Below are 21,387 nucleotides of genomic sequence, written 5' to 3'. Positions count from 1 at the left end.
CACATGTCGAGTGAATAGAGTGTTTTAAAAGTTGAAGCAGACATAATGATGTAATAGTCACACCAAGTACTTTGCCGTATTTAGTGCCGGCACTCAGTGCCCCGACACTTATGACCCCAGGGCATTTAGTACAGATCGCGTTCACACCGGAGTACTTTTCCCTGAGGGAAGATTACGCAAATGAGCCGCTGACGTCACTTCGTCTTCTTCTGCTTTGGGTTTACTGGCAGGCAGCAAACAACTTCACGGTGTATACTGCCACCCGGAGTCCCCGGCCGGAGGTCCCCGGAGTTGGGGACTGGCTTCAGTAGAAGCTGCTGGGACTCCCAACAGCTTCTACTGAAGCCTTCCGAGTAAATCGCCAGAACGCCGACACCTCCTCATCGCCACCGCTCCCATGTTTTGTTTTGTGTTGCCATAAGTTAGTCTCTCTGCGTTTGTGCGCTGGGCGAATGCTAATGCTAATAATGCTAATGCGAGGATAATAAAATGGCGGCTCTACAAAACATTTCAGAGTTGTACGGGGCGTGGTTTGCAATTCGCCCAGCCAACCAGAACTGGGGCACTTTTTTCCCCCAGGAAAGTACGATCTCTCAGCAGGCACTAAAATGGGGGTAAAAGTTCCCGAGATTAAGTGCTCTTTTTGGTGTGAACGCGACATAAGGGGTACTAACGGAACTAAACGCGAAAAGTACGGTGAAAAGTACTCCGGTGTGAACGCGGCTAATAGCCGCGTTCACACCAAGTACTTTCCTGTACTTAGTTCCGGCACTAAGAGCCCCGGCGCTTTTAACCCCAGGGCTCTTAGTACAGATCGCGTTCACACCGGAGTACTTTTCCCTGAGGGAAGATTACGCAAATGAGCCGCTGACGTCACTTCTTCTTCTTCTGCTTTGGCTTTACTGGCAGGCCACAAACCACTTCACGGCGAGTACAGTAGGTGGCGGTATGCACCTTAAAGTTGTTTGCAATCCGCTGCAAAACAAGAGAAGAAGAAGAAAAACTTCCCGCGTATACTGCGACGCCCACCCACTCGCTGTACATTAGGCGTCTGTTGTTTACCTTCCGACCTCAGACATGATGGAGATGGAGTCGACTGAAGTTGTGCTGTTTGTGCTCATGTTATACAGCTTTGTAACTGAGTTAATGCAGCCTGAGCAACTTGCGTACAATAACAAAACAAGCCGAGCACGAGTGGTGATGGAGAACGCTTTTGGCAGACTGAAGGGCAGGTGGCGGTGCTTGATGAAAAGAAACGACTGCAAGATGGACAAGATCACAATCCAGGTGGCAGCATGTTGCATATTACATAACCTTTGTGAAAGTAATGAGTACAGGGACGAATGGACTGCCTTACCGGCGACCCAGCTTTATGAGGCATCTGAACAGCGTGTAAATTGTAAACATTTTGACAATAAAGCTAATCTTTTGTACAGTGCTTTTGTTTCTCTTTTATTTTCCAGTCAAGACAGGCAACATTACAATAGTGTACAGTGTGGCAATATAATAACAATAAACTGTGCCAGGTGTGTTGTATGCTCTCTCAGCCGGCTCTAAAAATGGGGGTAAAAGTACCCGAGATTAAGTACGATTTTTGGTGTGAACGCGACATAAGGGGTACTAACGGAACTAAACGCGAAAAGTACGGTGAAAAGTACTCCGGTGTGAACGCGAATGGCGGATCGTGGAGCCCTTAATAGTTCCCCGGAAGTTAGCTTGCCGCTGACTTCCGGGGAACTATTGCGGCCAGCAGCACAGTAGAGTTGCAGCATAATAGACTGTTCGTGATGGACTTTTAAAGGTAAGAAGACGTTTAAAGATTTATATTGCGGATATTATCAGCACATCTAAGTCAAATGAACATGTGTATTAAAGGATGTTAGTGGATTATCCCTAAATCTACTGATTTAGGGAACGTTTACAGATAACAGATTAGGCTAGGATACCGGATAAAGTTAGCAACACACGTTAACCATGAACAGCCTATTAATCCGTTCTCCTAATGTTATTTCATCCAACGTTGTGGAATTAGAGAAAAAGGGCTTCTTAACGTGCTTTTATCCCCTTCTCCCTCTTTCAGCACAAGAACCCCAGGGGGATTCAATGGAGCCTGAAGACCTGCAATGAGACCCTCACCCTGCACCTGAGTCTCAACTCCCAGAGTTTTGCAAGCCTCTCCCTGTTCCTTATTTTTATTAAACAGACATTAAGCTTCCCAATGGTGTGGTCTTCGTTTTGTGAAAAATATGATTACCTCACATATTTTGTTGCGGTTGTCTGTTTTGATTTTTAAATTGCTCCTGCTGACTTGAGCTAGCAATTTGTTCCTCCTCTCTGTGTCAGTGGGGAAGCCGTACATTCTGATTCTTACTCCTTTCTCTGAGCGATTGGAGCATCCCCAGGCAGCACAGCAAACCATGGTGGAGACTATATGCCAGGACAACACAGAGGAAAAGGCACAGACACACTGCATGACATGCTATTCAATGTTTATTGAATTCCATGTATTTACAATGGATGTTCCTAAAACAACACATTTGACGTCATAATCATGCTGCTGCTAGTCCTTTGATAGTCACCTGTTGGTCTCCTGTCCTTTCTGAAAGTCATAAAGATTACATTACTCATTTAGATTACTTATGTCCTCAAGTACCATGGGATTACTGAAACCACCATGAATTAAAAAAATGGTAGAAATGAATCTAATCTAAATTTTGAAGCATTCCTTGCCATCCCCTCCCTCTAAATATATCAAACATTAGGAAGTGATGCTCCTGACTACCATACCTGTTTAAGAAGATAATATTTGTTTTAAATAATTCAAAGCAATACACAACAGCAACAGGCTCTTTAACCAAGGCAACGTTAGCCTAACATGTATATGTTAACAAGTAAACTAGCTGTTCACACTATTCCTAATATTACCCATAAATATTAGCAGATTCTATTTTATTTTAAAACATATCGATGTAAATACATACACATATCGGTATGTTGTATAAATATTGCAAATCAAAACCTTTATTCCCTAATTATTACCAAAAATCGTAGTTCTATCTCTGGTAATCATGCATTCATATGTCCCGCCACGAACTTCCGGGGAACTATTGATTCTCCCTGGACCACGTGACGATCAAGTATTTTGGACTTCCGTTGTCATAACTCTATAGAGTGGCGAAGTCCCTCCCACTTACTTCCGGGGTATGGGACCTTATTTCGGAAAAATTATGCATTGAAGACAATGGGGAGAGAAAACTTATCTTTCGATCCCGTTTGAATTGTGCCATGAATTACACATATGATGTTTGTCAATCTTAAAAAATCATTTCCATGTCAAAAAAGTCACAGTTTGTCTTAAAACTGTTGAAATATAAGACTTTGAAAAATACGAAACTAGAAAGACTACAAATCCCAGAGTCGCGTAAGTGATGTCACAATTGAGACACTACGATACACGTATAATACCGTATATATACGATCAGCGCCATATAGATAGAATCTATCTATATGGCGCTGGCTAAGATAAGATAACTTTGTGCCTGTGTGCTTAGTACCAGGTTGTTATTATACCAGCAATGGGTCTTGCTCGTTCTTTCGCTTCCCGTCTGATGAAAGAGGAGTGTGTGGATCAAGTTAGCTACCTAGCTAGTAGCTAGCACGTTAGTTAGCATTACAGCCTTGTCATTTTTATTAGCCTTAACATGAAGTAACATTAAGTAACCCAAAATGTTAAACAGTAAGAGTAGTAGTCATATTTCGTGAACCCTTTGAATAGTACTGTCACCGGTGTGATCATTCTATAATACACAATTTAAGCCCGGGGGAGAAATGCTAACGCTAACGCTAGCGATCTTCTCTACTTCATGCTATCTGCACAAATGGTTGACATTAAACATTAAAACGACCAGGCAGTTCAGAGAGAATCAAAGGAAGGAAGGCAGGCATGACATTCTTCAGGACGTGTTTCATTGTAGTGATAGTGAGGGTAGTCTCTTGTGTTGACAAGACAGTAGTGACGGCCATCTTGGTGACGTGTGTTGTTGACCAGAGATCAGATGTAGTTCTTTGAGCGTTTCACACAAACAAATGTGTTACTTCACAGTTTTACGACACATTTTTTTTTTTTGACTTGCAAAATTATCTTTTAAATTGACAAACAACATATGTGTAATTCATGGCACAATTCAAACGGGATCGAAAGATAATCTTTCTCTCTCCATTGACTTCAATACATAATTTTTCCGAAATAAGGTCCCATGGAGGTCCACCGGAAGGGGAGGGACTTCGCCACTCTATATGGCGCTGGTGTGCTCTCTCATACCGAGTTCCCAATGAGTAAAGCCTTAGAATAACTCTAAACAACGAACATAAAATCATATTTTCATGTTAACAATATTGTATTTATTCCAGTTGAATGATTGTGATTGAAAAGCCTAAGGAGGCTGGTAAACATTGCAAAGAGGGATTTGTATTCCTTAATAATATTCATAAACGTAACCATGTTGTAGCCTGAGAAAGGCTAAACCATATCAAAGAATACATTTATTAACTACATTATCTCATTTAGCTGTAGCTTTTATAAACAACAAAAAAGATGTATTGTTCAGTCGTTGAACCAGGGGCCAATCACAAAGCTTTGATGCGTTCAAGTGCATTATTCTGGCACAGGAAGATTATGTTATAGGACATTAACGATAAAACTGAATATTGTTGTTCTATTTTTAGACACATCTCGCGATCGACTGGGAATCTCCCCGCGATCGACTGGTTGGGCACCACTGCTCTATGGCATACTGTTGCCCTCAGGCAACAAACCACTTTTTTCGACCTCACACTGGCCCTCTAAATATTTTTATTTTTATAAATATACACAATGTCACCTGACATGCTGGTGTCCAATAAAATTAGGGAATTATATGGGTGTGGCATTTTGTCTGGGGGTGGAGCAGTCCTTTCTGCAAGCAAAGCTGCAGGGGACTCAGGGCCACCCATAGACTGTATATATAAATTGGGCCACCACTTGGTAAGATACATTTAACTTTTTAACATATTTGAAATGTACACAACTTAAAATAAAAAATATATGCATGTGCATGAATACGTAAAGAAGTATATTTGATTGTTTAAATACTTATTATGTATTTATTAATTATCTAAAACTATGTTTTTTTGTTCGTTGCCTCAGGGCAACACTGTGCCACTTAGACCACTTTTTTCCAGGCAATATCATGCAAGTGTGCAAATGTGCTCAGCTGTAAAATGATAAACCTAGTCAATGTTTTTACTTTACCATTTACTGATATTTACAGGAAATGGACACCAAAACATGTTATGGGCAGAAGGGACACGATCAGGCTGTTAGGGCTATTCCGTCTGACAGTGAGGACAGTGAAGGTCAAGATAGGGTTAGGCACACACATACATATACATACACATACCCTGAACGTATAATTCAACTGAAAAACCAATACAAAAATAAATAAAATAAATGATACATTTATATTTACATTTAAATAAATAATATCAAAATAATAAATACCAATAAACAAGATCAACAAATATTTTGGAGCGCACTTCAACAAGCTACTAAACATATGTAAATATGATAAATACAAATAAATTAGACTAAAATAAATTAGATCAAATATGTTGCAGTGCACTGTCACAACCAAGCAAAGCAAAATAATCGTTTTTTTCGATTATGTTGTTTTTGTAATTGTGGCAGGCCAAAATCGTAATTGCGATTAAAATACGATTAATTGCACAGCCCTAATACACACACACACACACACACACACACACACACACACACACACACACACACACACACACACACACACACACACACACACACACACACACACACACACACACACACACACACACACACACACACACACACACACACACACACACACACACACACACACACACACACACAGGCACAGACACACACACGCATACGCATACACAGACATATACAGACATATGCACACACATGCACACACACACACACACACACACACACACACACACACACACACACACCACACACACACACACACACACACACACACACACCCACACCCTCACACACACCACACACACACACACACACACACACACACACACACACACACACACACACACACACACACACACACACACACACACACACCTACACATGTACACACAAAGAAAACCTTTTGAATTCATATAGAGTTGTTTTTTCTATTTCTTCTGAATTGTAGAAATCCTTGGTGTTTCAATACCCTCGTAGCACAGTGTTGCCCTGAGGCAACAAACCAACCCCTGGTTGAGGGGTGTGGGGGGGTCACATTTTATAATTGATATAATATCAGGGACCCCTAAGCTCCTAAAACACATGGTGAACATTTTTTTTCCTCCCAAAATAAAAAGTCATGCCATAGAGGGTTAAAAGGGAAATATATAAACAATTCATCAATAAGAAAACTACATTTACAGTAAGAAATGTCTGTCTTGTGCCAAGAGACACCCAGCTGTCACGTTGTTAACTCTGACGTCTCTGTTCTCCTGGCAGCAGAAGTTAACAGCTGTTCTTACAGGAAGCATGGGTTAGAAAGATGTTAATCCTCTCAGTCTGAACAAAGGGTCACAGTACCAACAGCACCTGAGGATAACATGGTGAGTTTTAAACTGTACAGCACTGGCTGCTTTGGAGTCACATATTTTAAACATTTTTGTTTATATTTTTGTATTTTTGTTTTAAGTGTGTGTTACTGTAACTAGCTTCAGCTGGCTAACATGTCATGGCAGCCAAAAGAGATACCAGTAGGACACGTATACTTTTACTAAACGTATTCTACTTACCACCACTATCTCCTTTTATTGTTATGATTCATAGTTTAATGTCCGTCTGGTATAATTGTGTCATCTATATAAGGACATTTATTATATTATCAAAAAAAAGCATAGATTAACACTTGTATTGTTTATGTTTGTCTTGCATTGCTAGAGTTAGATGTAATTGAATTGTACCAAACTTAATTATGTAGGTAGATAAAATACACCTTTACTTTTGTGTCACCGTTAAGTTGTCAGTGTTCAAAAATATTTTTTAGAGCAGACATTTTGACCTGTCATGATAAAAGCACAGGTGACTAATTTCCAATAAATATTCTAAAAAGATATTCCAGGGAACCAGCATGCACAATACCAGGGGCTTCCCAAATTGTAATGTTTTAAATACACCTGTACCTTTTATATTTTGACATTGTCTGCCATGGAAAAGGTATATGCAGGCTTCCTTGTTTTGGACCACATTTTGATTTAATACGTTTAAAACCAGTTGTTACAGAGGAAGAAGTCAAACTGTAAAAACAACACAATATTAAGTTACACAATCAGGAACAAGCCAAAGAAAACAATTGAGTTTTAAGATAAAAAGAAAAAAGATGTGCAATAAATAAATAAATGCCTCAATAAATGTGTCCATTTATATATTTACAAAAAAAGACTCTACATCTGGCACATTGCACATGTTTCAGGTCAGTGGGAGTGCAGTGACTGCTTGAGCCAAAGCCTTCTGGACAACACCCACTCCCTGTGCACATGCTTAATCTTGGCCAATGATAGCTTTTGGCTCGTGTAGGTCTCTGCAAGCGGCTAACAGCTAAGTCCTCATGCTTTAGATAGCTCTTGCTATGGTGTGAGTGTTTAACCTCCTGTGCACGCTGCATTTGGTTCCTATGCCAAACCCTATGGCCTCTGATGAATGGGGCTTTACCTCATACAGCTTAGACCATGTAACAATGACATGAGAAATTGCTTCCAGGGTTATATGTAATCTTTGAGCCTGCTCTAACATGCACTCTGATCCAACTGCAGGGCCTGTTGTCCATTCTTCGGAGGCTGAAGCAGACCCCAGATCAGGAGGTGCGCTTACTGCTGCTGGGCTTGGACAACGCTGGCAAGACCACTCTGCTGAAACAGCTGGCGGCGGAAGATATCAGCCACATCACCCCCACACAAGTACACAAAGGCACACATCCAGAAGTTGAATCTCACGCTGTGGAAATATCATATTGTGTTACCATTGTCACACATTTCCTCACATGGATACACATGTTATCTTCAACAGGGTTTCAATATAAAGAGCGTTCAATCATCTGGCTTCAAGTTAAATGTGTGGGACATAGGAGGTCAGCGCAAGATCCGCCCCTACTGGAAGAATTATTTTGAGAACACAGATGTACTGGTAGGTTGGCTTTGATGTACTTACCTGTTTGTAAAAATAGCTGGAATGAACTCATGTGAGCCCAAAGACTATCTTTAGTACAGTATGCTCAGGAAAAATGCAACACCATTTGTTCTGAGCAGTCTAAAGTCTTGACGTATTTAAATTACAATCACTAAAAATTGATTCAAGACAAAATGGGAAATCTCATAACCGGGTGTATATTTGATGTTTTTCCATTTCACATGAGTGCATAGCTTCTATATGATATTCAACTTGTTGTGATCTCATTGATTTAAATGCTTGATTGTTTCTGAGATGCTTTCAATTTTCTTCTACTATTTTTATTATTTGGCACATAAGATTACTGTTTTTCTAAAATAAAATAAACCATATATACAAATAATAGCATATTCCCATGTGCCCAAAAGCTAAGTAAAGTATGATAATAAGAACACACTTTTAAGACAAGCAGTATTACCTATTTTGAACATTTTGAGATGTATAGATCGTAATGTCTATGACTGTGTTGTTTGCAGATCTATGTGATTGACAGCTCCGACAGGAAAAGGTTTGAAGAGACAGGTCTGGTGAGATGCAAAACGGTTTCTTTCTACATTATTTCTAGATATTTTAAATGTAAGTTACAGATTGTAATTACAGTTTATTCATTTCTAATTTTAAACAATATTGACTGCAATTTAAGCCAAAAATCTGTATTATTTAGTTTGCTGCCATATGTTTCTGTTTGTTCCTGCAGGAGCTGGCTGACTTGCTGGAGGAGGAAACGCTCGCTGCTGTGCCACTGCTGGTTTTTGCCAACAAGCAGGATCTGACGACTGCCACCCCAGCGTCTGAGCTGGCAGAATGTCTCAGTCTGCACACGATCCGAGACCGCATGTGGCAGGTCCAGGCCTGCTCAGCAGTCACTGCTGAGGGACTGCAGGTAAATACAGTACACACTGTCAGCAAACACACATGCATACACAGCAAGGGTTGAGACAGGGTGGGCTGCAGAGTGGCGCCAATTGCCTCTGCTGTGGGTATTAAGAACTTACAGAATATTGGCATTGATTACTTTACTTGAAGTATTGTAATTTAGTATCCTGCTGCCTCTGGGTGTAAGAAAAGAACGTCTGCTTTTGAACTTTACATATTTATGAGATTGCTGAGATTTTTAGATACAAAGTTAAGTGCTCACACATATTCTGTTTCTTTTCAGGACGGCATGAACTGGGTTTGCAGAAATATAAAGTTTCGGAAGAAATAATTCAGGAAGAAAAAAAGATCTATGAAGAATTGCAGTTGCACTTTACATTTGACATACAGTGATCTCATGCACGATACAAGGAGGCGACAGAATGTGTTTCTTTTTATTTTGGTCATTCTGTTTAAACTTGGCAGTATAAAAAACAAGTAGAATGTCTCAATACAGTGATGTTAAGTGATCTTAACCCTTTCAATGCATATGTTGAAATGTAAATACTGTATATATGAGGGTGTTTTCTTCTAACTGCACACAATTTATTTTTGTAATATGTTATTTTTAATGTTATTAATTTGTAGGCATTCACTGTCGTAATAAAATGCAATATAACTCAGTATTCTGTGTGGTGGATTAATGACTGATAGGTGTCGTAAGGCTGTGAATCCCTCATCTTAAAGCTAGAGGGCGGCCTTGCGCTAGTGTTGTCTCTCACAGCCTAATGCCCAATTATTACATCCTTTATTTTCCATGAAGGATGTGGCATCCTGTGCCATATTTGATTTGTTAATGTCATAATCACCCATCTTTTATCCAGTCACTATATTATGTTTTATTGCCAGCTACAAAGTCTAGTTGTGAAATATTGTACGGCCATAAACAAGGCAGGCATTAATCAGCCCATAATTCATTTAGTGATGCTTCATCTTTATGCTCATTCACTTCCACAGAGCTGCTTACTGTCACACTTTATGTTCAGGGACAGAAACAAAATCTGTATCATGTACTACAAAATGACCATAACACACAAACACCTGCACAGGAAACAGTCCTCGATACACCTCTCTTGCATACACAATAAACCATAGAGAAACACCTTGGCCATTCAATTACTCAACTACTCACCTTGTTCACCATGGTTTACCACAAGGCAATTGCATTTTCTGTCTATTTTTCTATTTTGTCTTTTGTAGCACATTTGCCACAAACCCCACTAATCTCTGAACTGGCCGAGTGCTCCGCTGTGGTCCTATAGGGCATTTACATACAAACCTTTTCCAGGACTAATAGCTCTCCAATACAATTTGCATTTATATAGCCCCCTTCATACCAACATGATTTGGCGCCTTTGCCCACGATAAAAATAAACCTCCTCCTTTGGCCTTGAGTTACTGCCCTGCTGCTGCTGGTGTTCATGTGTGTACCTCCACGTGTGTAAGGTTGGTTGATTTTAATATGTCATAGTTGCCTGATCTTCCGATGTAGACTGAAACATGTATGGAAAGCCTCAAAAGAGGACCCCATAATGATTCAAAATGGACTCTGGTCTCGTTTAGTGTGTTATCCGCAATACAGTAAATTTCAATATTGTTGATACAGCAGTGGGGGACACTTGACCTGGGCAAAGAGACACAAGGTAAATATTAAGCCACAACAGATTGGTACCTATAGTTATTCAGTTTAAGCTGCTTTCAATTTGCTCAGACAAATGCATCCAACACTTTTACAAGGCTCTGTGGAGCATACTTCAAAAGGAGGGAAAAGTAATGAATAAGGAAATGAAAGTCTACCATGTGAGACTGAGAATAAAATGCCCTCTCTTTCCCTCTGGAGCGCTTAATCATTAACATCTAATCCATGTGATTATCACCCATCCTGTAAGAAATATACCCAATTACACATAGAAGTACTCTGATAAATCTTTCCAATTTTATCTATCAATAGTATGTGCGTCACACGGCAAACGCTGTGAAGTGCCTTTAAATCCCAAATGAATAAAATTGGATTTAGCAAATAGAAGAGTGGATTGGAGCAACCAGTCCTCGTTACCTCTGGCTCTATCATGAGCGAGGTGAGGGGCAGTCAGGCCTGCAAAGGGCCATAAATCACGGGACTTTCCCAGCTACTCAGCCCAGCACAGCGGCCTCCCACACAGGGGAAACGAAGGGCAGAGAGTCTGATTGACTCTCAGGGCCAGAAAGAGAAAAAAGGGGGGCGAGATCCTGTGACTTAATTAAAGTGTTGTGTATCTCACACACTGTAGCTACAGCTCAGTCAGTTTGCTACGGAAGCGGTTTGGGATGCATCAGCGTTAAGACTCAGATTAATCCAACGCCAAGCAGATTTGAAGAAAAATGCATTGGTACTTTTGAGTTGCGTGCTGCTACTGCCATTAGGAACTACATATATTTGTATGCACTTTATGTGGCCTGTCATGTTAAATGTTAAAGGATGTATTTGTCCGTGTCTGCTTTAAACAGATGGAGAAACACCATAATTATAATGGTACTGCAACACAGGTAATTCTTGGGTACAATATATTGCAAGTAAGACATCTACCATACACTGATTTCTCTGTGTAACTGGGGAGGAAAACAGGCCCTTATCATGAAACAGGGATCAATACTAACAAGGCTATGAGTTGAGAAACATTTTTTTAAATGCATCAGGTCCAACCAATTTGACCAGGAACATGCATGTTTAATCATGATTACAATTTTTTTAAGGTGTGACTAAAGGCTTGAATAGAAGACAGCAAAACTGCTCCAGAAATAATGCGTCTGTAATAAAGGAAATAATTGTTTTTGCTCAAGCTTCTCAATAATAAGGAATTACTTCTTTTTTTTTTATTTGTACATTTAATATCTTTAAGGTTTTGGACTTTTGGTCCAAGTCTACAAGCAACATGAAGACATCATCTAAGCCTCTGAGAAATTGTGAGGGACATTTTCCTACATTCTTTTTGACATTTCATAGACCACAAGATTAATCAATTAATCAAGAAGACAATAGGCAGATTAATACATTAAGAACATAATTAGTTGCTTCACTAATCAGTCAAACTAATCAGTGTCTTGAAATGTTATCACAATATTGTTAAGATCAATAATGTCTTGCATAAAGCACATGTTACTGATTATTTGCACTATGAGTATTCAACTTAATTAGAAAGGACTGATTGAGTAAACTGTAATATTAAATAGCATAAATAGTTGACTACAGATGCAGCTGAATCACTCAAATGCATCTGTAATGTAATAGCAACCTCTTGTCCTCTACCTGGACTTGTAATGTTAAAGTGCTCTTCTGATCTCTCTTCAAATAAAACACCCATGTACCTTGTAAGCTGCTACGACCAAATTGAATCTGGCTCGTCCCTCCAGTAACAATTACAGTGTTTGGGATAGTTTGTTTGGCCAGCACAGCCTCCCTCCTGCCTCATTCCCAGGCCAATCCTTTATGATTAAGCAGATAAGTGGTACTGGATGATAAAACAAACAACAAATGTCCACATTCCTCTCGCTCCTTTGATGTATGTGTGTGTGCCTCTCCGGAGGCTCTTACCTCTTCAAGCCCCCTCTGCTATAATCAAACTGCAGAGTCATAAACAGCGAGAGATGGGGACTATAAAAATGATCGGGAGGCTCTATCAGCTGGGGAGAGAAGTTCACACCTCGGAGCGGGTCAGCATCAGAGCGTGTGGGGGTCGGCCCGGTGGGGGGTCCACGGCTCTGTTTGATGCGACTGAGACAGAAAGCAGAAGGGAGGCATGTTGTCAGGCTTTAGCAAGGGGTTGTGTTGTAATACAGTTGGATGCTACCAGAAACTTAGACCCACTTTCAGGAGGGTATCAGTGAAGTCAGGGATGAGAGCAAAATCAAACTATGTCAGGGTAGGGATTATGTCTCGTGTTTCCTGTTTCAGATGATGCTTCTACTGCTTAGTACGATATACTTTGCAGAACAGTTTGATCAAATCTGATCTCATTTAATTACACACGTTTTGGCAATTATGATGTGCAGAAACCTCAATAAATGTTGACTAAGTAACAAACTTAACTTTGCCTTAACAGCTGCTTACTAGATAGAGCTTTAACTGGGATATTTTGTATGGACAATCCTTTATTATTGATATAATATCTTTATTTTGTGTTATTCAATTACATATTTTTCAAGACAGCTTACATTGTATTATTATCGTCGCTTTGAGGACACGTTTGGAGTCTAAGAGTTTGTTTGGTCAGGGGTATTTTATGGGTGTTTATTTATTTGGTTTCTGCTGTTCCATTGCACATTTAATTTTCCTAGACATAATTTTAAAAAAAAATGTCCTTTTGTGCAAATAAAGACCTTCGTGAGTGACGTTTCCTCAAAATAACCTGAGTGCAGTGGATAAAGATTTCCAACAAGTATAATTTCTAAATGACAATTATTTTGCTAATCAAGTCCCTCCTTTGTGTTTAAGTCCTTCCACTGCAATTGGAAACCAATCATGTCCAATAGATAATAACATGGGTAAATTGTGAAGGACATGAATCAATAACTGACTGACTGGTGTCTCACTCTTCACTATCCCGAGGTCAGAGGCCATACTCTTGACCCCTCACCGACCCCTGACTCCGAACTGCACTGAGAGGAAATAACACCTTCCATCGTCCCAAACGTCCCCAGATTGAATGATTGCTCTTATCATTTGACGGATCTGGTCCAATTCTCTTTTCTCTGTCTTTGCTCCCCCACACTCCCTCGTGCCTCCCCAGCACTCATAATACCACTTTTTATCACCTCTCGCTGAAACAGAGACCCAGCGCCATCCGTCATTACAGCACACGCTGACAGCTCCTCACACATGCATGGATTTTTACATTTGACTCAATCCAGGGGCTTACTTTACTGTAACCGATTCAATATTCCTCAAATGAGCCGACCGATCTATATACACGCCACAGCGGATGGGATGATCTATAGCACTGCCTTAATACATTTCCCAGGCCTCAGAGACTGGCTAGTTTAAGGGACAGAGCATAATTTGTGCAATAAAAACATAATTATTCATTTGACTTGCTTGGTAATTTATGTTCTTAGGCATAAAGCTAAAATGTGTGTGGATTTTGTGTGTCTTGCATGCTGGTTTCTGTGTGGGCGTGAGTTTGTGAGTTTTAAATTCCTAACTACTACCTAGTTTCTAACAAGGGAAAATATCATACTAAGCTAACATTAAAGGTGGGGTAGGTAAGTTTGAGAAACCGGCTCGAGATACACTTTTTGTTATATTCCATGGAATGCTCTTAACATCCCGATAGCAATGAATATCTTAAGTGCTTTGACAAAAAATCCATAAAAAAAGGTCATCTGTGGAAGCCGTACTGTAAAAAGCACGACCAATAATTTTAGCCGGCCCGGCTAAAATAACTGGATGGCCTACCTGCCTGTCAGCCTTCCATCTGTGCACAAACTTATCTCGTGCCCTCATTGGTCATGTGCGCGTTCGTGTGTGTTGGAGGAGGGGCTCTGTAAGGAAGTGGCAGATTTTTTCCGGCTGTGTATTTTCAAATTCTAGCGCACTCGAGCTGGTTTCTCCAAAATTACCTACCCCACCTTTAACTTAACAAATGTTCAAGCTAATGCTGACAAAACCTTTTCTGATTTGAGGTATTTGAAAGCAAATCCTTTTTGACTGAGGTTTAAAGCTCTTTCTGAAAAACGCATGTGCCTCTTGCAAGATTACCAATGTATGTTCCAAATGTACAAAACTATTCATAAGACTATAGGTGAGTATTGTTATTTAGTTTGCATTGGTCAATAATCGTACTATTAATTTACTACTACTACTACTACTACTACTCATATTACTACCACTACACAGAGGGAAGCTAATTTGTTTATTTGTTTATCCATTAGGCTAATTTGAGTCAATAATTTGAATCAACTTTTCAAACAATTATCTAGTATTTGTTTTTACTTTTTCAACAGTTTATCCATTACTTTTTTTCAATCAATTGTTTTCATTAGTTTTAGCTTCCTGTTTAAACCTCTGTTATCTTGCTAATGAGTTTTCACCCTCATCAACTCTGACCTAACTGCCACATGTAATGTAGGCTAACAGCAGACTCTGGGTTGGTACCAGGGCCGGCCCGTAGCACTGGCGTTATAGATGTTCGCCTAGGGCGCCAGATCTGGGGAGGCGCTGCGCTGGCAGCTCTGGGAGGGAAACATTTTTTTTTTACCGTTGGTGCTCATCCTAATTTTCGGCCTTGATGTAACAATATTCATAATTAAGTAAATGTAACACCCTTTTCACCCCGGTTACACTTTTCATTTGCCCTGTACGATGGGCGCTGTAAGTGATGAAAATGGGGGATGTTGGCTTATCAGGCGCCCGCAGCTCACAAACAAAGTGTGAGTAAGCGTGGGAGCCAGCGAGGGAGAGAGGGAGGGCGCACCGGTACCGGCGCTGTTGTTATTAGCATCTGGTGCTAGCTGCTCTAACGGATATAAGAAGAAGATGTTTCTACAATAATGTGGAGGAGAGCTCTCCTGTCAGACTGAGAGGCTCAGTGAGGTAAAGTGTTTAGATAGTTCACTTTAGTCTAAGTTATCTCAGTGGGTCTCAAACGGTTTGATCACAATTTATGTAAACACATATCTCCAAGGCACTCCTTTATAATTATTGGGATAAACAGGTTTGAAATCATTTCAATGTATACGATAGGACAGTAAACCAAAAATATCGTTTAAAACTGGAGAGATAAAAAAATATGCATGAATAAATAAATGTTAAAGGTGGGGTAGGTCATTTTGGAGAAACCAGCTCGAGTGTGCTAAAATTTGAAAATACACAGCCGGAAAAAATCTGCCACTTCCTTACAGAGCCCCTCCTCCAACACACACGAACGCGCACATGACCAATGAGGGCACGAGATAAGTTTGTGCACAGATGGAAGGCTGGCAGGCAGGTAGGCCATCCAGTCATTTTAGCCTGGCCGGCTAAAATGATTGGTCGTGCTTTTTACAGTACTACGGCTTCCACAGATTTTTTGTCAAAGCACTTAAGATATTCATTGCTATCGGGATGTTAAGAGCATTCCATGTAATATAACAAAAAGTGTATCTCGAGCCGGTTTCTCAAACTTACCTACCCCACCTTTAACTGTAAAATAACAACAAAAATAAAACAAGTTACATTTATTTGTTATTGGCTATAGTAGGTTATTGGTTATATTCACATACTTATTTGATTATTAAAATGTAAACCGATATTTTTCATATGGGTGTTTAGAGTTGTACCCCCTAGATCTAGTCTCTAGTAATGTGTGCTCAAAGTGCACCAGATTGAAGCATTTTTCTTTAAAATGTTCAAACATTTCTTCCCGGGGGGGTATACCCCCGGACCCCCCTAGAGCAGTGGTTCTCAACTGGTCAGGCCTCGGGACCCACTTTTTACTTGGTCAATACATCGCGACCCAACATTTTGAAGCACTCAAATCTATTCAACAAAAAATCGTGCTGTAATATATACGCTTTTGAGCATACAATATTAATAAAAGTGAAGTACAGTGCATATATCCCTTATATCCCTTCACAGAACTAAAGTATGCTTTAAAAAAAGGTTTAATGAGATGATGGAATCAAAGCTGAACTATATAAAAAGGCACACATGCTGAAACCCAACCCCAGCAGGGGGGTCTGGGGGATTCTCCCCCAGGAGATTTTTAGAAATACTAACATAAACTACGCATTCTGGTACACTCTGAGAAGAAAATCGGGCCTTAAAAATAAAAGTTTGAGTTTTTCCCCAAAAAAAAAAAAAAAAAAATTCAATTTTTTTTTTTTCAACTTTTTTTTCTTCACTCACACATCCGCGACCCACTCGAAACGGGTCCGCGACCCACTTTTGGGTCGCGACCCACCAGTTGAGAACCACTGCCCTAGAGGATGTGACGTCCATCCCCAATTCTATTGTGTATTCCTTGGATACTCTATTGATCTTTATCTTTTCTATTGTACGATTCTCTGGCTGGGGGGGCGCCAGCTAAAATCTCGCCTAGGGCAGCAAATTGTCTAGAGCTGGCCCTGGTTGGTACGACCCTAATTAGTACTGTTGGCCTATGTGGATACAGCATTTTAGTTGTATTAAGATCTATATTATTTAAATTAAAGCTACTCTTCAATCTTTCTATATACCCACTAGCAACTGCAGATGTAGGCTACTTCCTAGGGAGAGGGAAATATCTGATTAAGCTAACGTTAACCTATATTGTGTTTTTTGTTCATTTATGCTAACATAATTTAAGCCAAAATTACTTTATTTTCTACTCTGAGGTATGTGTAGTGTCATGTAGTAGCATTTAATTACGTTTTAGATCAGTCATGCCAAACTTATTATCTCCTTTAGTCATCGCTGTAAACTGATAATATGCTAGCAAGCTAACAATAGCATTGTCCGTTGGTTCAGTTACAACTGGCAGTTTTGTGTTAAAACTTCCCTATGTTAAAACGTGTTTGTCTGATGCAAAATTCAGTGATATGGAGTAAATGTAAATATCTACTTATAAAACACTAACATTATAACTAGCCTAATTTATGAACAGCTTCTGGAACAACCTACAGAAGTAGATGCAGTTTAACAAAGAGATATCACAATGCAAAACACAAACAGCTTTCGGCTTGTCTTTAAATAAAAATAATCTACATTTCCTGAAGCAATATGAATAAAATGTTGATGTTTCACGTTGCCATTATTGCACAAATCTCTTAACTGTTGGGTCTGACAAACTGAAATTGTGTGTGTGTGTGTATGTGTATGTGTATGTGTATGTGTATGTGTATGTGTATGTGTATGTGTATGTGTGTGTGTGTGTGTGTGTGTGTGTGTGTGTGTGTGTGTGTGTGTGTGTGTGTGTGTGTGTGTGTGTGTGTGTGTGTGGTGTGTGTGTGTCATGAAAGAGGCTGAGGTAGTAGAGAGAAGGGAAATATTGTTTGTCTTTTTATTTTGTTTATATCTCCCTGCCTTTTATGGCCTACGCTGAAGCTTTGCGAGCGGCAGAGAGGGTAAAAGAGAGGGAGAGAAAGAGAGTATTCTCAATTTCCTTCTAAAAAGAAAATTCATTTGCAGTTGCTAATGTAATGTCACCGTTGTGTTTACTGAGCGTGGATGATGTATAGGGGATGTTGCATTGAGTGAGACTGCTTAATGATGCATAGAATTAAGTCTGTGGCTTTCAGCTGAGCTCCCCTCTCTCTCTCTCACACTCTCCCCTCCCTTCTCGCTCAGACTCCCGTTCCCTTCCTCTTTCCTTCCCTCCCTTTTACCTCTCTCTTCGTTTAATCCCCACCCTCCTCCTCCTCCTCCTCCCCCCCACCACACCAACCTCTCTTTCCTCTCAGATGCAGGCTGTCTTGGACTGTTGGCCACACGTTGCTCTGTGCTCTGTTGCCTAACTCCATCAATCACTGCGGAGGGGAGAGAGTGGAGGGGAGGTGGGTGTTGGGGGGTAAAAAAGAATAGAAATAAGATATGGTTGGGGGGAAAAATGAGCGGGATGAAAACACACATTGGGTATAGACATCGTACAGTTTTTAAAAACCTGGAGGGAAGAAAGCAAACGAGTGGGAAGAACACCTCTTACATTTAATGATCCGCTGTGCACGATGGCAGTCCAAATAATTGCCTGAATACTGTGTGAATATATGGATGCAATTGTGTTATTACTGGCTCTAACTATGATTGTAAGTGTGTTGGGACTAGGGGACGGCGATGATAATGATGATGATCATGATGATGTGATTTTATGCTAACGGTTATTACCTGAGCGAGCTGACTACCTGAGTGGGAGGATTGAGTTGCAATAGATATAATAACGATATATTTGAGGTTACTAGGGAAATGCGTTTCCTAATTCATACATCAGGGAATAATGCGACTGAAATACACCTGTTTGTTTTTTTGTTCTCCTGACAGCTACATCTGTTTAAATTACAGATTCGTTTGAAAAAAAAAACCTTAAATGGTTATTCTTGGAAATAGCTTTGGTGGATTATGTGCTCACTCTTCTGTTTCATAAGCATTAGAAACCAAACCGCATGTTATGAAGATCCTGCGGTGTAGTGAAACTGTCATTTTGTGATTTTAGAAAAATTAGATATTTAGAAAGATCATCTGTAACATAAAATGCAGCACTGAATGGCCTCGTGATGATTTGCATGTTTATTGTTTAATAAACTCTCTAATATAACAAGCTTTTTTCAGACTGGATCACTAAATTGAATTTCAATGCTATTGGGATAGTCATTTTGAAACGTATAAATGTGAAATTTGGTCATGTCAGACTTAGAGGTAAAATATATTTTCTAAGTTTTGGCTTTACCAAAATATCTTTAAAACATTTCTTTATATGTTTAATCACCTAGGGTCACTATCTTGGAAGATTTGAATTACCTGCACAAAAAAATGTTAAATAAAAAAAGGGAATAAAGTATGCATTTACTGTGTCATAATAAAATGGAAAAGCTGGAGCAGAAATAATTACAAGGAAATACATTTTGATAATTCACATAGTTTTGATGTATCTGTAATCTTACTCTATTGTTCATGCTCTGGGCTTGGTTATTTAGTTCAACTAAGACACATTTTGTGGCAAGATTTTGTGGAAATCCCTTTTCTGTTTCATTATGGTAATCCCAGGTCCCGAGAATTATTGTTTGGTCTGGAGGAACTTGTCTGACTCTGCACCTCATGCAACATCTCTGGGATGAATTTAAGAGCACTAATGATCTTGTAACTGACAATTCTCCCAGTACGAGAAGGCTTTCATAACATCCTAATAACGCCCATAGTGTCTTAGTGAGATGTCCAACAATCCCAAATGGGAGGAACATTCAGGTGTCCACATTTTGATTTGGCTAATTGTGTGATCAGACGTGTCCGCCCAGAGTTGGCTGGTTACACAACATATGATGGCCACTTCAGCTGTGTGACAGTGTTTTGTTTGCGTGTTGATTTTACAGTTTCTCTCTCTCTCACATCCCACTCCTTCATCTCTCTCTCTCCCCCTTTCTCTCACTCACTCACTCCATTGCTCCGTTGTGATCCAGCTGTCCACCCCATTCATCATCCCGCCACTCTCCCCCGCACAGAATTATTATTTCTTTGATGTGTTACTAGTTGAAAACAAATCCATTTGTCTGGCCATCAATTTATCATCTGGAATGGGGAGTCACACTTGAGTTGTAGGGGCAACCACATTTTCCCAATTCCAACTCGCACTGTGTGGGTGTGTGTGCGTGTTTGTGAGGTGTGTACGTGCGTGTGTTTGTCTACATGTTTTTGTTATCGGTGCACATGAAAAGCATGTATCATGTTTAGATCAAAGCTTTCTGTACATGTGAGGTGCAGGATGAGAGAAATCAAAGGTAAATAGAAATGATGGGAGGAAGTGGAGGGAGGAGTAGTTTGAGAAAGTGAGTGAGGAGAGAAAGGTGGGAGAGAGAGAGAGAGAGAGAGAGAGAGAGAGAGAGAGAGAGAGAGAGAGAGAGAGGGCTTCCCTCTTCCTCCAGTCACCCTCCTTCACCTAACGTCTGTGATAATTTATCACTCCTCCTAGCTTGGCTGACAAACTATTTGCAGGAAAATGAGTTTTTCCGCCACGGATTTGTCCTCTGGGAATAGAAAGGAGAGCTGCTGTGTTTTTATTCCATCACGCACACACGCACACACGCACACACATACAGATATATGGTTGTTCACGTGCACGCACAAACACACTGGCACACACACATGGATTGAGGTCTCCAGTATTTATTGGGGGGAGGGGGAGGTGGTTAAGATAAATGAGGTAAATTAATAGAGTCACTGAGGGAAAAGATCTGCTTCCGCACCAGCAGATCTGCAACTGACACACAAGAGATGAGCACATACACCCCCCTTAACTCCCCTCTTTCACTCCCTACTTCACCTGCCATCCCTCCCTCTCTCTCTCCCTCTCTCTCACTTTGCTCTCCAGTCCTCCTGATCCCTCGTTTGCCCTCCCACGGATGACAAATGTAACACTCAGACAAACAGCGATCAGGGCCATACAGCATAATGTCAGCTTAGATCAACACTGGGACAAAAGCAAATATCACAGCATCAACACTGCATTACAAGCACTCTGCCTGTGTGTGTGTTGATGTGTGAGTGCCCGTAT

At 40.2% G+C, this 21,387-nt stretch overlaps 1 protein-coding gene across 1 annotated transcript; it reads left to right on the top strand.

Annotated features, from left to right (window-relative positions):
• Positions 1-6,600: 6,600 nt before the first annotated feature.
• LOC117476704 (ADP-ribosylation factor-like protein 3) lies at positions 6,601-9,813 on the top strand. Its single transcript, XM_034123412.1, has 6 exons — positions 6,601-6,666; positions 7,870-8,013; positions 8,123-8,239; positions 8,758-8,808; positions 8,979-9,164; positions 9,441-9,813. Exons 1-6 carry the CDS (start codon positions 6,664-6,666, stop codon positions 9,486-9,488), a joined length of 549 nt encoding a protein of 182 aa, XP_033979303.1. The 5' UTR covers positions 6,601-6,663; the 3' UTR covers positions 9,489-9,813.
• The last annotated feature ends 11,574 nt before the right edge of the window (positions 9,814-21,387 follow it).

Source organism: Trematomus bernacchii, unplaced genomic scaffold (assembly GCF_902827165.1).
Source record: "Trematomus bernacchii unplaced genomic scaffold, fTreBer1.1, whole genome shotgun sequence".
Classification (NCBI taxonomy): Eukaryota; Metazoa; Chordata; class Actinopteri; order Perciformes; family Nototheniidae; genus Trematomus; species Trematomus bernacchii.
This window is presented reverse-complemented; position numbering and strand designations above follow the sequence as displayed.

Bases quoted from the DNA above. Each gene is read 5' to 3' on its own strand.
- LOC117476704 (XM_034123412.1), top strand. The intron at 8,014-8,122 runs GTACACAAAGGC...TATCTTCAACAG, and splicing joins GCCACATCACCCCCACACAA to GGTTTCAATATAAAGAGCGT. The intron at 9,165-9,440 runs GTAAATACAGTA...GTTTCTTTTCAG, and splicing joins TCACTGCTGAGGGACTGCAG to GACGGCATGAACTGGGTTTG.